Source organism: Lacerta agilis, chromosome 4 (assembly GCF_009819535.1).
Source record: "Lacerta agilis isolate rLacAgi1 chromosome 4, rLacAgi1.pri, whole genome shotgun sequence".
Taxonomy (NCBI): Eukaryota; Metazoa; Chordata; class Lepidosauria; order Squamata; family Lacertidae; genus Lacerta; species Lacerta agilis.
Window position 1 is genome coordinate 66,881,318 of NC_046315.1, and position 16,940 is coordinate 66,898,257.

The following is a 16,940-nucleotide window of genomic DNA, read 5'->3' on the forward strand; positions in this document are numbered from 1 at the left end:
CAGCTTCATAAACTATGGTTTGAAGTTGGCTTGCTTGCACCAGCCATAGTTAAGACTAACTGCAGTTTTTCTGGATCTAGATATCACAATAAGCTGCAGTTAGTATAAAATGTAAACAAAAGCTTCCTTTGGTTTGCTGTGGCTTGGTCCTGTAATGCTAAACCATGGTTTTACCATTACATGCAACTGCAGTATCCATATACAAGTCTTAAGCTTGCTGTGGCTCAACCCTTTAACAGGAAAACAAGAGTGGATAAACTTTTTCAGCTTGAGGGCTGCATTCCATTCTAGGAGGTCACATGTCTGAGTTTGAGGACACATTCAAACCAGGCACAAACACTCAAGGAGGGTACAGAACACTTATGTACATTTTTAGACGTATGGTCCTTCTTTGGGATGGATAAGCACACATGTATTGTATTTTGTATATTGTAAATTTGCTGTTATTTTTATTGATTATAATTTAGTAATGATTTATTGTAATGGTTGAGATTGAATTTCTGTTAAATTATTATTTGCTGTTATTTTGAGAGTTAATTTAATTGTGTACTATTATATTCTAATGGATTATTGAATATTATTTTATTTGATATAAGTAGTTTATTTAAGTTGTATTTTATTATTATCACTTATCTGTACTGGATTGGATTGTTATATGATGATTAACCTTTGTTGTATATTCTGTTGTTTCTTCACCTATACACAAATTATCTTCTGTATAGCATTTTCGATTCTACAGTTCTACGATTTCTATTATTATTATAGAAAGGTGGTATGCAAATTAAAAGTGAAATGAAAAAGAAATGAAACTCTGACGCCACTATTAAGGTTGCTGCTACTGATTCCTCTTTTCCAGGATACCACAAAATATTATCAATATTTCACTTTGCAGTGGAGAGAAAGACTATTATAGGGACACAGGGTTGTATCCAGCAAAGCTGCCCTGTTGTTATAGGGACTTTGGCCTGCAGAACGGGGCTTCCTCTCTTTGTATGTCCTCCCCCATTCTCCCCCTGAATTGCTCCAGAGGGTTGAGGGAAGCCCAGAAGAGATTCTTTTGAGGGGAACAGGGAGGTGCATGAGGACAGAGAGAGGAGAGGGAAAGGAAGCCTCATACAGGGAAAAGTTACTATGTTAATGGGACGATTCTGTTGGACACAGCTCTATGTCACCACCATGGCATTTCCCCTCAGCTGTAATTTGAGAGAGCCAGAATAGGTTTGTGTTGTCCTGTAAAAGCAGGCAGAAGAATCTGCACTCTCAGTTGGGACAGCAGTGGCTTCAGATGTGTGTTTATCCACCCTGAGGCAGGACTGTACAGCTAAAAATATAATGTACAAACTGAACCTTATTGACAGGTTAGCCTTTGGATATTTTTCTTGGTCTTTTTCTAACTACAGTCCGATTTACTCAGTTTGTCCGTTGACAATTCCTTTTATCTTCATAGCTTAATAGGCTGCAGTTTGCATGCAGAGCATGCAAGTTTTAATTTGTTCCCTGTGATATTTCTGCTGTCTTTGTTTTTTTGTTTTAAAATAGGCATTTCCAATCCCTTTTATTATTTTTTTGTCTTCTTTCGTTCCCCTCTTCTGTCCACATAAAATATTCATATTATTCCATTACCTCTCTCTTACATATTGCTTTACTTGCTTTTTACATGGTTAATTTAGTCTGCAGTCTGTCTCAAGAATCATGCCTATTAACTTATAAATTATTATTTCATAAGTGTTGCTTTTCACCCTGAGTGAATATACTGCTGTTAAACGTGAAGGGGGGTGGGTGGGTGGGCAGGAGGTGATGGACTCTATCATTTCAAACTGCAGGTGGAGGAAATGAATGTTTGCATCTTCCAATTCACCACATTTTCTAAAGAAGTGGTACAGCCCAGCAACAGACACTTTTTTTGCATAGGGAATGACTGCTTGTCTGGGTTTAATTCTAGATTTCCATAGTGCATTATTGTACAACTCTGTTTAGAAAAAAGCATGCTTACAACTAATTGTAACTAATTAATGTCATATAAATATTTCATCTTAATTAAGCTAGGAAAATGGTGGAAACAAGAAGTGGTATTTTCTGCTCCCTGATCTCAACTGTGTTTACATGGAAACAAGTAATGGTTCGTTTCCTTTTGGAAGCTGATCTTTCTTGGGTTCTTTTACAAAAATGACAAGCAATATCAGCATTCCTTTTTAAATCAACATCTGTGCTTATTTACAATGTTGCAAATTTTTTGGAAGGGTATGCTTGCTCATTACTTCAAGATGAAATGCTTCCTGTGAATTTGGGGCACATTTTATTTTTTGATTGATTGATTAACATTTATACGCTGCCTTCTTTCTGTAATGGAACCCAAGGCAGAGTACCTGAAGGTGCTTTTGATGGTTGTCAGCCATGCAGACCCAGACCCTTAGCTTCAGCATGATGTTAGCTTCACATACCCTCAGACCCTGATATCATATAGAATGTAATGGATCGTGTCAGGATAAAGTCTGTAGGCTGGGACTCTTTTGGCTCCCCCCCTTTAAACGCCACAGCCCCATCTGTACCCTTTTTAACAGAGATGCTGGCAAAGCTTGCCTGCCATGAGCCTGGACATCAGCTTTGGGGTCTTAGGCCCAAGCATTGCTGAAGTTAAACAGGTCTAGTCTGGTCAATGCCTGGGTGAAAGACTGCCTGGGAACCACATAGGCAATCCCCCACAGGATTCCAGGTTGGAAGAAAAATAGGCTACAAAATGTACTAAATAAATAAATGTACATGCAGAATGGTGTTGTGATTCCCCAACCTGGAGTACTGTGTCTAGTTCTGCACATCACAGCTTAAGAAGGATGTTGACAAGCTGGAACGTATGCAGAGGATGGTGACCAAGATCATAAACAGTCTGGAAACCAAGCCTTATGAGGAATGGTTGAGGGAGTTAGGGATGTTTATCCTGGAGAAGACAAGGCTGAAAGCCATCTTCAAATGTCTGAAGGGCTGCCACACGGAAGAGAGATCAAGCTTGTTTTCTGCTGCTCCACAGGGTAGGATCCGAGCCAATGGATTCAAATTACAAAAAGGAGATTCCAAGTAAACATTAGGATGGTAAGATGGTAAGAGCTGGACTACCTCGGAAGGTGGTGGAGTCTGCCTCATTGGAGGTTTTTAAACAGAAGTTGGAGGGCCATTTCCTACAGATTCTTTAGCTGTGATTCCTACATTCATCACCATTGCCTTTGACTTTAGTTATGCTGGTGAGACTTGGAGAGTCATGATATGGTTGAGCACCCATGCTTGCCTAATGTTGTTAGCGTAATTCCAGACAATTAATCTTGAAAACACAATGTAGCCCAAAATGATTAATTTCTGCATTTGTTTTATATTATTTTTGAATTGAAAAAAAATGTGCAGAAGACAGTGCGGTAAGTGGATTACATTGGGAAAATTATATATATTTTTAAAGCTTATTATTCTAGTGGATTTTGGTAATACAAGCAGCAGCTTTCGCTGCAGGAAATATAAAAGATATACTTAATTAGATTTACATATCTTTTGTAGACTACTATATTCTCTGAGCTAATGGTATCTGGAGATTTAGAGAGAAGCGTAAACCAAACGCTGCCTCCCTTCCCCCCCCTCCTCCCCTCTCCTATCACAGGGTGGTTTTTTTTTTTTTGCCTTAATCCAAGTTTCTTTGCTGGCAATTTGAACTCACATGAATTAGAATAGGGAATGCCAAACTTTTCTTCCACCCTTTTAATCTAATGAAAAAATACACCCGCACCAATTTTTTTATATTGTAAAAACAAAATAAAATTAAAAAAAAAATTCCTTCCAGTAGCACCTTAGAGACCATCTAAGTTTGTTCTTGGTATGAGCTTTCGTGTGCATGCACACTTCTTCAGATATTGTAAGTTTATGCTGAGAAACATCTATGGGTATAGGGCAGTATACAAATTTAATTAATTAATTAATAACGATAGTAATAGTTCTGCAAGCAAATATAGATGCCCCAACAACCTAATACTGCATACCGGTATTCCTAATTCTGGAATATGCAATGACTTTATGGAGACCTACAATACTTTTCCCCAGACAGTTCAGTAATTTTTCACTTTTTTTGATGAATGTGTTGTTTTTGAACTTTCTGTTATTTTGAGTTTATCTGCCCCCCTCCCCCCCAATACTCCATTTCAAGCTCTTTCTGGCCAGCCATCCAATTTTTGTTCTGAGCTAAGGTAGCTGATCTTGTGCTTTAATGAAGGCCACTCTGTCACCCCTTCTCTTATCCTAATACTTTCTGATGTGAAATGCATGATGCTATGTCATCGCACAAATGAGTTTTCCCACTGCCACTCCACACAAATTTGCTGTCCCATCTTGCAGGGTGGGAATTGAAATATGACAATGTAACATCATGTGGTTTGTATTGGTAATCATTATCAGTAGGAAGAGAGAGGTACTTCTACTGGCTGCCCCAGAGTCTACTTCCAGCCTGAGACTTCATTTTGTTTGTTGAGATCCAACTAAAGTTGACTAAATGTTTGCTGCTTTTCATTCTTATGAATGAACAGCCAGTACCTGCATACAAGGACATTTCACTATTGACACAGCTGAAAAGGTTAGATGTTCCATGTTGCAATGAAAATGTGAATCGAGCCTCAAATCTAGATCAGCCATCTGAATCTGGAACCATAAAGATAAAATTCTCATCAACCCCAGAGTTAATGGCCACTGCATGTGGCGGAAGAAGAAGAAGAAGAGGAGTTTGAATTTGATACCCCACTTTATCACTACCCTAAGGAGTCTCAACGCTGGTGGCACTTTAGGTTAAACCACAGAGCCTAGGGCTTGCTGATTAGAAGGTTGGTGGTTCGAATCCCCGCGATGGGGTAAGCTCCCATTGCTCGGTCCCAGCTCCTGCCCACCTAGCAGTTTGAAAGCACGTCAGTGCGAGTAGATAAATAGGTACCGCTCCAGCGGGAAGGTAAACAGCGTTTCCGTGCGCTGCTCTGGTTCACCAGAAGCGGCTTAGTCATGCTGGCCACATGACCCGGAAGCTGTACGCCGGCTCCCTTGGCCAGTAACGTGAGATGAGCGCCGCAACCCCAGAGTCGGACATGACTGGACCTAATGGTCAAGGGTCCCTTTACCTTTACCTTTAAGGAGTCTCAAAGTGGCTAACAATCTCCTTTCCCTTCCTACCCCACAACAAACACTCCTTGAGGTGAGTGAGGCTGAGAGACTTCAGAGAAGTGCGACTAGCCCAAGGTCACCCAGCAGCTGCATGTGGAGGAGCAGGGATGCAAACCTGGTTCACCAGATTAAGAGTCCGCTGCTCTTAACCACTACACCACACTGGCTGTCAGTGTAATATGGAAGGCACCATATTGGAGAAGGCTGATCTAGCTGGTGTCTAAAATGCAGAAACCCTAAGCTTCCTTGCAGAGATCAATGCATAAAGATAGAAGTGAACCTCATTGTCTTCAAATAAGTCTCACTAAGCTCACTAGGACTTGCTTCTGAGTAAACATGCTTAGTGTCTCATTGCACTTCCAGTTATGCAATATTTAGTAGCAAGTGGGATCAGTTTTAATTGATTCTTCCAACTCAGCATGTTTGATTTCTTTATTAGATGAAGGTCCCTATATTTCTAGATGGAAGTTGTTAGAAACCCTTATGTTACCATATTATCATTTTGTTGTCATACTGACGGAGACTAGAACTTTTGTGTCTTTCAGTTAATCTAAATAAGAAAATGTTCATTATAATTTTGTCCAAGATGCTGATGGTAGCATTTTTTTAATTCAAAGAAACATTATCATGAAAATAGGGCCATGGGTGAGAAGCCACATCTCTCTATAGATGTGACATTCAGCACCCTAATATGTATCTTTACTTGGAAGTAAGTCCCATTGCATTCAGTGGGGCTTACTCCCAGGAAATTTTATATGTGATTGCAGCTTTAGTTGTTCAATATAAATGTTTAAAAGGAATTGAATGACCAGCTGAATTACTGGAGTAGCTAGGGATTGTAAGCATTTTAGGCAGCACCAATCGTTCTGAAATATTTTGGGTAATGACTGCAAGTATTTACATATTTTTATTTTTATTTTGTTTAAGACACCTGCTTGAATAAGCAGCTAAGTGGTTGGAGGTATGAGTAATAACTGGTTTAGTCTTACAGTAGAATATGAAAGTAAATTGTCAGAGTGAATTTTAAAGATACAAAATAAAGTTACAGTTAGGGAAGTTGAAAAAATGTAACACTTTGTTAAATTGTATTTCAAAGCACCTCTGACAAGAGCCTCAAAGGTATTAATGCAAGTCTCCAATTATTTTTGGAAGCTGAACTTAATTGTATCTTTTAAAGATTAAAAATGTCCTGATGATTCTAAGTCTTATGTCACACATCAGAGTGGAAAATTCTTTCACAATCCTTTCTAAACTTTATTTCCAGAGCAAAAATGAATCACCTCAACTTGTTCTTTGCAGCTTGTGGGTTTCTAGAGATATACCACTTGGGGGCAGCATTTGCTCTTTCCAGACATGGGAAGAATTACTGGAGGTTGTGAAGGCCTTTGCAGGAGCTTCTTCAAGATCTGTGACTGCCACTGCTCTTTTAACGGTGCCCAAAAATATAGAGGTAATTGAAAAAGAACATGCAAATCTTTAAAAGATAGCTTGTATCTACTCATTTGGGATGCTATCAACTGAAATCGTAATAATATGACCAGTATCTTGTGCAGCTACATGCTTTTGCTAGCATATTCCAGATTAAACATTTTGGAGCAGTGATAGATTTACGAAACATACGCTTATCTTTTACTGTCACCCTTTTGCCTACATTGTGTGTTGCAAGATTATATGTGGGGAAATGGACAGTGACGGTGAATTTTTTTTTTTTTTTTTGACCTGTACAATTACTTTTCTAATTCTTACTTGGTTACTTTGTAGTATGTATGCAGAAGTAAGCATGGGTGATGATCAGTCATGTAGTTACAAATGACAGTCTCTCTCTCTCTCCCCCCCCTTTAAAAAAATTACTATAGCATGTTTAATTTGGTGTAAAAGGCAAAATAGGTGACATAGATAGTGCAATTGGCAATGGCCAATGTAGGCACAATCTGTCTGTAAAAATAATGAAAACATTCTTAGTAATTAGTAATTGTAATTGCTTATTCCTGGTAATTAACAATTCGTCGTTTTCAGTTTTCCTAATTGGTACCTAGAGGTAACTAAGAAAGCAAAGCTATCTATGACCCATACACACACACACACACACACACACACACACACACAAAAGATCTCAGGGCGGATCACAGATCTTCACAGTGGTGTGAAGGTATTCATAGAAGCCAGGAAGATTAGAAGCAGGAATGTGCAAAACCTCTCACTTCGTTTCTGCAGATTCTTCTCATTTTCTGCCCCACAACCTTGCATATTCTTGGAAGCCAGCAAGGGTGGAGAGCCTGTGGCCCATCCAATATTGTTGGATTGTGGCTCCTCTTGGATCTGATGGGAGATGTAGTCCAACCACATCTTTAGAACCTAAGCTGCCCCACTCCTGCTCTAGTGTGAGCCACCAGCTGGTCCTGCAAACTGATGGAGATGATGGAGATCAATCCACCTGCTACTGTATGGATGACGTCAGTGATTCTAGCTAGCCAGTCATCCAATTGCTCGCTTGCACACTGTGGTGTTCCATTGACCGCCACACAACGCTTATGGTAAGGGCAGACATTTTCCTCCTCGCTCAAATGCCCTGTAGCATAGCTGCTTAACAAGCTGCCGCTTGTGTATATCCTTCCCTTAAAGAACTGCGGGAAATTCCATTTAGGCATGCCAGCGTGGACTCTGCCTGATAAACTCAATGGGACACACATCTAAAGGAACATTTCGATTCTCATCCTGATAATGCGACTTTTCAGTGTAAATCTACCCTAACAATCCACCAACCCCTGCAACAGAATATAAATCTGAATGAATTTGACACGAAGTGGGTTCATGATAATTATCTGCACTAGTGGAATTTCAGTATCTGCTTCAGAAATCAAAACTGCTAAATACAGCATCTATAATTAGAAGTGTATTATATATATAAAAAACCACAGCAGTTCAGTGAATCTATGGAACGTGCTGCTTTTAGTACGTGCTAACAATGTTTTTGACTTTGCAGTTCAAAGCAAATGCCATTTTCTTTAAATCGCAGTACAGCGAAGTTTCTGTTCTTTCCCTTTCAGTTATCTCAATGCTACTACTGCTGGTTCTCGCTGAAGCCCAACAGCAGTTTATATCTGATCAGGAGTCATCTGTTGAAGCTGCCATTTGATCTAAAAAACACACTACCACCCTTGGTTCTCTGTATCATATTTTCCCCAGGCCATTGCCAGTACCCTTGGTCACACCCTTTTAAAGGCTTTTGCGAGTGGTGGGAAATCACTGCTGTTTAACTAATTTTCTCTTAAATTTCCACTGCCATGGGTATTGCCCATATGCTACCTGCAGCTGTTTAAGCTGTTTTTGCATTTTAATGAGCATTCATCTTAGTAAATTACAACTCCTAGTCTGTGGCATTAAAAATAACTGAAAATTGTCACCCACAGCTTTCTGTGATTTAAATCTGCATGATTCTTTCAGTCTATTCAACGATGTTCTTTGCTTGTGAAGGATCTGATAAGAGTTTCCCATTCAGCACAAGGTCTTTTGGCTGACTAGAATTTCAGGTGTCACAAAACATTTTATTAAAACAAAGGTAGTGATTTGTAGGTAAGCAGAAATGAAATTCTGTGTGTTTTTAAATTAATTTGATCATGATAGTCCTAAGAAATGTGGATTCAATGGTAATAAAAAACAAAACAAAAACTGCCTGATCTTTTCCACTCAACTAGCTTATTATGCTTATTATGCCACAAAATGTTTTTATTTCAGAAATAAGTTTTTTTTTAGGGTTTATAAGAAATGGATAGAAAAATAGCATTGTACATAACTATATTTTTGTTGGGGGGGGGGATTTTTCAGGAGTGTACCAAAAGTACCTATGAATTTGCAGAAGATCCTAGAAAACTATACTTTGGACCACTAACACCAAGCTATGACAAAACCTAGGTAAAGGTAAAGGTAAAGGGACCCTTGACCATTAGGTCCAGTCGTGTCCGACTCTGGGGTTGTGACGCTCATCTCGCTTTATTGGCCGAGGGAGCTGGCGTACAACTTCTGGGTCATGTGGCCAGCATGACTAAGCCGCTTCTGGCAAACCAGAGCAGCGCACGGAAACGCTGTTTACCTTCCTGCCGGAGCAGTACCTATTTATCTACTTGCACTTTGACGTGCTTTCAAACTGCTAGGTGGGCAGGAGCTGGGACCAAGCAATGGGAGCTCACCTCGTCACGGGGATTCGAACCGCCGACCTTCTGATCAGCAAGCCCTAGGCTCTGTGGTTTAACCCAAAGCGCAACACGTGTCCCTAAAACTTAGGTAGGTATTTCTTTTTACAAATATCCTCTTAAATTTGGTTTCATGTAAAGCCCCAGAGAAATGCTGCTGAGAGGATTCTGTGTAGATGGCGTCTTGTAATAACTGTGGAGAAACAGCGCTTTCCATCCTTCCTAAATTATTTAGATGGTGTTTAATTATTAAGGCTGACTAATGTTTATCATTCTATTTTTCTGTAGGGGCTGCATTGATTCAATTCTTCCTCCTAATGCTCATGAGATAGCAGAAAATCAGCTCTTTGTATCAGTCACTAGTGCTAAAAATGGGGTTGGGAATCATTTGCTTTCAAATTTTTGCCTCAAGGGAGGATCTTGTTAAGGTAGGAGAGCTGTGGATCACATCTATAAATGGAAATGGACGACAGTCTCCAGGGTCTATGTGTTTGGTTTTTTATTAACTGTGTCCTGAGAACTCGTCATTCAGTTCAGTTGAGTAACTACGTTGCTTCAAGAAGGACTGCTGACCTGTTTAAAGTAAGAACTGCATGATCTAATGCTTCTGCAATGCTCACAATTGGCCCTATTTTATTCCTTTAAAAATAATGATTCCCCCTGTGTTTTTGTAAGTGCGTAAAAGAACTGGTTCTTATGTCAGAACAAAATGCTAACAAAAGGCCAAGACAGGGTTTGATAACCATTCCAAGAAAGCAAGAGACATCTATATGCAGAAAGAGACCAACATGGCAAGCCAATATACCACTGCTTCACAATGCTCATCCAGCTTGTAGGATGTCCCTATTTTCATCAAAGAAATGTTGGAGAGGATGCAATAGGATGTCCTCATTGCTATTTTTCTAGAAAAAGGAGGTGCTGGAACTCGCCACAGATGCCTCCCTCTTTCACTTAGAATGGCAACGACACCCACCTGAGAGATTCCAGAACCCACCTGAGAGGTGCCGGAATGAGTTCTGGTGATTTCCTACTGGGGAAAAAAAGCCCTGGGTGTCCCTATTTTTGTCGGAGAAATGCTGAAGGTGATGGAATAGGATGTTCCTATTATTATTGGAAAAATGTTGGAGGGTATGTTCTTCCCGATTTAGTTAGGAAAAATATATAGACTACTTAATCAGGAGAGATGTCCCTTTAGCCACAGCATAACTTTTGACATCCCTGTAGCTAACCTGCCCTGCTAATCTCCAGATACAAATAGTATTTTCAAAGTGGGATTTTGTCGCAATGGTCCTCTGCAAAGCTGGAGTGTTCTGCTGAATGATGGTTTAGAGGATGAGAAAGACAGACCTTTATTCATTTACCCATCCGCTTATACTTTGTATGGTTGATGAAGCAACACCAGGCCCTCTAAAATGAATGAGCGCAGCATAGTTACATAGATTTAGATACCTGAATTTACTTGCAGGTGTATATTCCATTAAGCTTAGTCTTCATGCTTCATGTGCCTCTTTTAAGTGGATTTTAACTACACCCTATTTCACAATATCGCTCCTGCTTGTAATATATGTGTGTGGATTACGAGAAATAATGTCTCAAAATCCAATAGCCTATGAATTATTAAGGAGTATGTTTGAGGGTCTGGTGCAGCAAGAGAAAGCAGAGTAAATGTTATTTCTGGGGGGATGAGAGAGCATCTTAAATGGAGAGTTAAGCTATCCCTGCTACTGTTGCAGTCACAGATAGGGAGTTTTGAAACACCCAAGGCTGCTTTTCCCTTCTTGGGGGGGGGGGGTGTCATCCTGTCTAGCTTCATCTGGATCCCTGCTGGCCCATTAATGCTCACCACCCCTTCCTTAAGACTTTTGAAACTTCTCCTCCTGCAGCTTTGGATCTTTAAACCTGCAGGAGGACTCTTTTCTCATTCCGCTCTGGAAGTTTTGTCCTTGATCACATAGACGTCAAGAAGCCACAGATTGTAAACAAAGAGAAGAGGCATTGGGGAGCTGTTAAGCAATCCTGATGTAGGATATTCTGCCATTCAGCTTAGCTTACAGTGATGTGTGTGGGATAGACTGTTGCCTGTCTTGCTTATATACTGCTCCACTTAAGGCTATCTATCGAACTTTAAAGTCAAAATAACAATAAAATAAATATAAATACGGCCACCATCTCTGGGCTTCGACCTCTGATTTGGACCTGTCTGTCAGTTCTAATTTTTGGCCGCCTAGGAAGTCAGTTATCTTGCTAAACTCATTATGCTTTATTGGCACTGTTGGCAACCAAATCATAAAAGCTCTTGTTACGCTCTGATGGCTTCCAGTGAATCATTCACACAGCTTGCAGCACTCAATAGGTAATAAACACTTTCAGGGGCACCTTAAGAATGGCGTTGAGAGAATGGAGAAGGGAAAGTGGGGTAAAGAAGCAAGGCATTCTTCACAAAAAAGATGTTCATTTGAAGTGCAGCAAAATCTTGTATCTGATTAGCACCTCCAAAGGGAAAATTTGAAGTTTAGTAACAGCAGATCCTAGATTCATGCAATTTCAAATAAACTCTTGGCTGCATGGCATGCACTTGGATGATAGATCAACAGAACACAAGCACAGGTAGAATAATGAGACAGAGGTTGATGGAATGTATCTGGATGGTTTTTGTTCCCCACTTCCATCAATCTGGCCCTGCCCCTCTGGTTTTTTGTTTGGTTCTTGGCATGTGTGCAGGTATTTCTCTGCCTGGAGATACACATTTCTTTAGAAGATCCTGGAAATGTGCAATAACGAATGTTATCATTCTCATGCTTTTTCTGGTGGGGGAGAGAGGCAGCATGGAATATCCATTGCAATTCTCCCATTTTTTTCTTTCACATTTTCTTTAAATACTGAGATATTGTTCAAGAGTGATATATATATATATATCTGATTAAGGCTTGCACAAGAGGTATGGAGAGGTCTTCACAAGACCTCTGCATCAAAATACTTTTTGAGCCCCATGCATGTATTTTGATTGGTGTCTTAGGTAATCCCTCACTTCTACTATGTGAAGCTCTTAAGAGCACAGCTCCTTCTAACCGGATTGCTGAAATTAGAACATGCCTTAGCAAGTTGCCATTGGTGGAAATAGACATGTTTGTATTGTTTGGGTACAAGAAACAAAATGGCTGCAGGGAGTTTGGGTGGAAGTAGGAGTGTAGTATGAAACACCACCCACTGGGAACATCACTGTACAAAGACAATGTGCTAATGAACTTCCACCCCAACATGACCTCAGATTTTATAACAAGTTATTTTTATTTACTGAATTTTCTGCAATAAGGGAAATCTGGATTTTAAAAAAAAAAGTTTATGCTGGCATTTTGATGTTGTGGTGCTGTCACTGCAACAACCAAGAGGCAGTACAAGTTCTACCTTATTATTATTGTTTTAGTTATTAGATTTGTATACAAAAAACTTGCATACGTGAGACAGTACTGATTCTACCATGAACTTCCATCTGGAAGCTCCTCCAGTCACTCTAATGCTGGCACAAGGAAGATGCAAGGCTTTAGCAAATTGGAGGAAACTTGGTCATGACTTGGTGTGTGGTGTTCTGAACTGTATATATATCATCATCATCAAACCTTTTATTGGCATCACATACAAACATCCAAAACAAACCAATACAGAATTACCACTTCCCCAGTGGCACAAAACATTTGCTAAAAGAAAGGAGGCAGAGCAGTCTATTGTCACATCTCTAGGTCTCCAGAGAGATCAGATGTCTGCAGTGTATTTCGATGACAAAAAACCAAATAGAGATATTTAGCCACTATCTTGGTGAGCTCCTGATCATTCCCCAGTAATAGATAATGTAGGACTGAACTGTCTATATACATAGAACTGAAGTGAAATAAATCCAAAGGGTACCTAAAGCCACGAGCTGGATCCAAAAAGATCAAGAGTTTGGGTAGAAAACAATGTTTTCATCTTTGAAATATTGTTGCTATATTTGCACTCTGTATGTTCATGGCATTACAAATTTGATGTTAATTTGAAGCCAAGACGTTGCACTCACTCAAAACAGCACCAGTGATTAAGGGCTGACTTTCTCTTATTAGGAACAGACTGTTCTGATTAGAAATAACAGCGACAATTAAAAAACCTAAGAGTCTGGTTATATTATAATGAAGGTTTGCCAGTGTGGTACCTATGATGCTGCTAATCTTCTGAGTACCTGCCCACCTCACTGCTCCTTTTGTTATTAGGTGGCAAGGATGGCTAGGATTTTTTTATCCCCCCCCCCCGTTTGAAAAGTACATAGAGCTGAAAGAGACACTCAGAAGACTGATTATGTTTCCTACTTCCATTTTCAACTCAGTGTGCTTTTCAAGGCTCAGACTGGGGCCTGAGCTGCTAAATTGACAGCAGAGAGTGTGTGTGTGTGTGTGTGGGGGTGCAATCTGAGATGCTGCTGTAGGAAGGGAAATGGTGTGACTGTGGGGAGGAAGAAAGAGGAAAGAATGACCCCACCAGTCAGGAGAAAGAATGTGTTATGTACTGAGTTGAATAGGATCCAAAATGCAGCAGTCTGATTGGTCCTAGAACAATAGGATTCAGAATGCAGCAGTCTGATTGGTCCTAGAACAATAGGATCCAGAATGTAGCAGTCTGATTGGTCTGCAGGAGCCAACCAATGCAGCTCCAGGTGGAAGTGAATCCACAACCTGATTGGCCTATAGGAGTATCCCAGAATTAGCCAATCACATGGGGCCCATTGTGTAAATAGTGTATATAAAGCAGACGTTTTGGGGGAACTTCCATTCCTCACTACTATGAGCTGAATAAAGACCATGAAATTCACACTTGACTCCGAGTATATTTCACTGGCGATGAGGATGGGATTCCACTGAGCTGACCGCCACACACAGCACCGCAGCACCGCCACCTGCCGCACTGCTGCCTCGCACCATGTATCCAGGCTTCAGCTCCGGGTCCCGAGGAACTCAAGATGGCAACTGACAGCAGCTTCTCACCGTTCAACCCAGCATCAGGAGACTGGGAAGGGTACGCCAACTGTTTCACCTTCCTTTTAGAAGCTAAAGGGGTCACCAACAATGCCAAGAAGAGGGCGATATTCTTCAGCGTCTGAGGAGAGGAGACATTCAAAATCACCTGGGCTCTCCTTGTGCCTGATGATGTCGCTACTGTTCCTTACAAAACAATAGTGGAACAGTATGGAATACCAGATAGATGATAGATGGATAGATAGACAGATATGAGAGGGAGAAGGAGAAGGAGAGGGAGAGGGAGAGGGAGAGGGAGAGGGAGAGGGAGAGGGAGAGATTAAATCCATTAAAATGTGTGGGTTGTTGTTTTTGAAATTGCATCTTTTTGCAGATTTCACCTGCTCATCCATCATCAAATCACAGATCACATCTGCCCCCATTGACATTACTCTAAAAAGTGTAGAACTGGTGCTTTCTACCAGTGCCATAGTGTAAAAACATCAATGTGATACATGGACCTTTATAAATGAGAATTTTTACATAGGACCTCCTGAAAACAGTAATCAGATTATAGTTCACCTCTGTGTCCACATTTGTATTCAGTGATTTCTTGGTGGTTTGTTGTCCTCCTATGTGAAGATCATGATATATGAAGTTTTTTTTTGATTTTTTTTTTTTTTTTTGGTGCTGACAAGAAGCACACCTGTGACATTTTCTTGTACTGCGTACCAGTGTAAGATTGATTTGATGGTAGGGAACTCTTTCTATAATCATGCAAATTTAAGAGGATCCATTTTAATCCACCAGACCCAGCTTTTACCAAGATTCGATGGTCAAGCAAATTGTGTGTTGCAAGGTGGGGGTGGGACTGAAGGGGAAGAAGTCGCCATGGAGAGGGGCGTAAGAACCAACCAGAGGGGGTGGTTCTCATGGCATTCTCTTAAACATTACAAATCTTCCTATGGGCCTCCAAAGGTTAGAAATCCAGGGCCAGATTCGTTTGCAGTCATGGCACTTGTTGGGGGATACTGATCAATTCATTCATGAGCAGGCAAATGAGACTGTTCTGCTTTGGTGATCACTCATTGTCAGGGATCAGGCTGGGGAGTACTATTATGATGAGGAGTGGTGGGAGCCCCTCTCTCTCCCTGCTCAGAACCAGGATCCTGGGGCTCCACTTGAGCAGGAGAGTAGTACTGACCTGGTCACAGTTTGGAAGACAGGAGTTGGACAGACTTGGGAGGCAAACAACAAGAAGAGACAGAACAGGAGGAGAGAGAGTTAGCTGAATCTCTCTCACTGGAAGGTATACAGCCTCTTAGTCCCAAGGCTAGGAGATTGGATAAGGTAACTTCTCAGAAGGCTAATAGGTTGAGAGATCGGGTAAATAGGAGACAGGAAGATGGAAGTGACTAGAGGGAAGTGGGAGGAGCGGTGGACCATATGCCCTTCCATGAACATGGTCATAATGGTGTGTCCATAAGTGCTTCCAAGCACCTATGGTTGGATGAGGGCAGTTGTAAATTCACAGCCCTTGGTCTTCTCATTTTAGGGTTGCTGGATTTTTATTTTTATTTTAATGATAACCAACTTCCGTAGTATACAATCCTTAAAGTTGAAACCATCCCCATCTTTCTGGATGGCCTGATTTTACTGCCATGCTGTTACTATGGTCACCCACTTTACTTTTAGAGGGAAATACGTTATAAAGCCCATTTGCCATGACTTGAACTACTTGGAAGAAGGACCAGATAAATGATAATAAAACAGTAAGTGTTGGATACCACTCTTCAAGAAAACTTACTATGGTTAATGATATGTTACCTCAAAGGAAAACCAGCCCAGACCAAAGTAATGGTCATGATCCTTCATTTGTCTTTTTCTTGCTTTGTCCTTAGAGAACTTCTCAAGACCCCACCAGGCTCTTTTCCCACCAAGCCAGGAGAAGATGGAATCGCTATACCAGGAAGGATATGATGGTGCCATACATTCTTTTACTGAAGGAAAATTGGTTTGAATAGATTATGTGTGTCGGAAATTAACGAACTCTGATGGCTGTCAGAGCAAAGCTACAAACACTCCAACAGAGCCCAAGGGATTGCTGTCACAATTTCTGTTTATCTAAAATGAATGCCATAGGAATTGCATCTGTCGCTGTCAAACAAGTGTTTATATATAGGTGTACTGGATGGAATTTGTAAACAGGTTTAGATGCAATGGAATTGTGCTTGCATAGTAAGAGAATCTGTTTAATAGGGCAGTAAGAAAGAAAGAAAATCAAAGGGTTTTTATTTTTCTTGCCATGGAAATGCTCAAAAATGATTTGCTGACATTAATTAGATTTTAAATATATGTTCAGTTTGTGGCTGGAAAATATACACTTTCTACACAGAGTTGCAAACTCACGTTCTTTGCAAGTAATCCTGTTTGTGTGCCCATTAATTGACTTAATCATTTTAGTTTTTATTGTTTTTTTTCCTTGTGTACTCTGAAGCATGAACTCTAATTATAAAGAGGCAGTGGGATACAAAACAGCTTAATTGCATATCTTTTAATTGTTATGCATATGGATTTTGCTATTAGTACATCT

General features: G+C 40.3%; 1 protein-coding gene across 1 annotated transcript; it reads left to right on the forward strand.

Moving 5' to 3' along the window:
- The first annotated feature begins 6,449 nt into the window (after window positions 1-6,449).
- On the forward strand, window positions 6,450-16,624 carry PNPLA4 (patatin like phospholipase domain containing 4). The gene is given in 7 exon segments (XM_033146384.1): window positions 6,450-6,537; window positions 6,540-6,628; window positions 9,004-9,080; window positions 9,639-9,768; window positions 9,770-9,796; window positions 16,233-16,340; window positions 16,342-16,624. Coding segments are annotated over 7 exon segments (549 nt in total). The 3' UTR covers window positions 16,372-16,624.
- The last annotated feature ends 316 nt before the right edge of the window (window positions 16,625-16,940 follow it).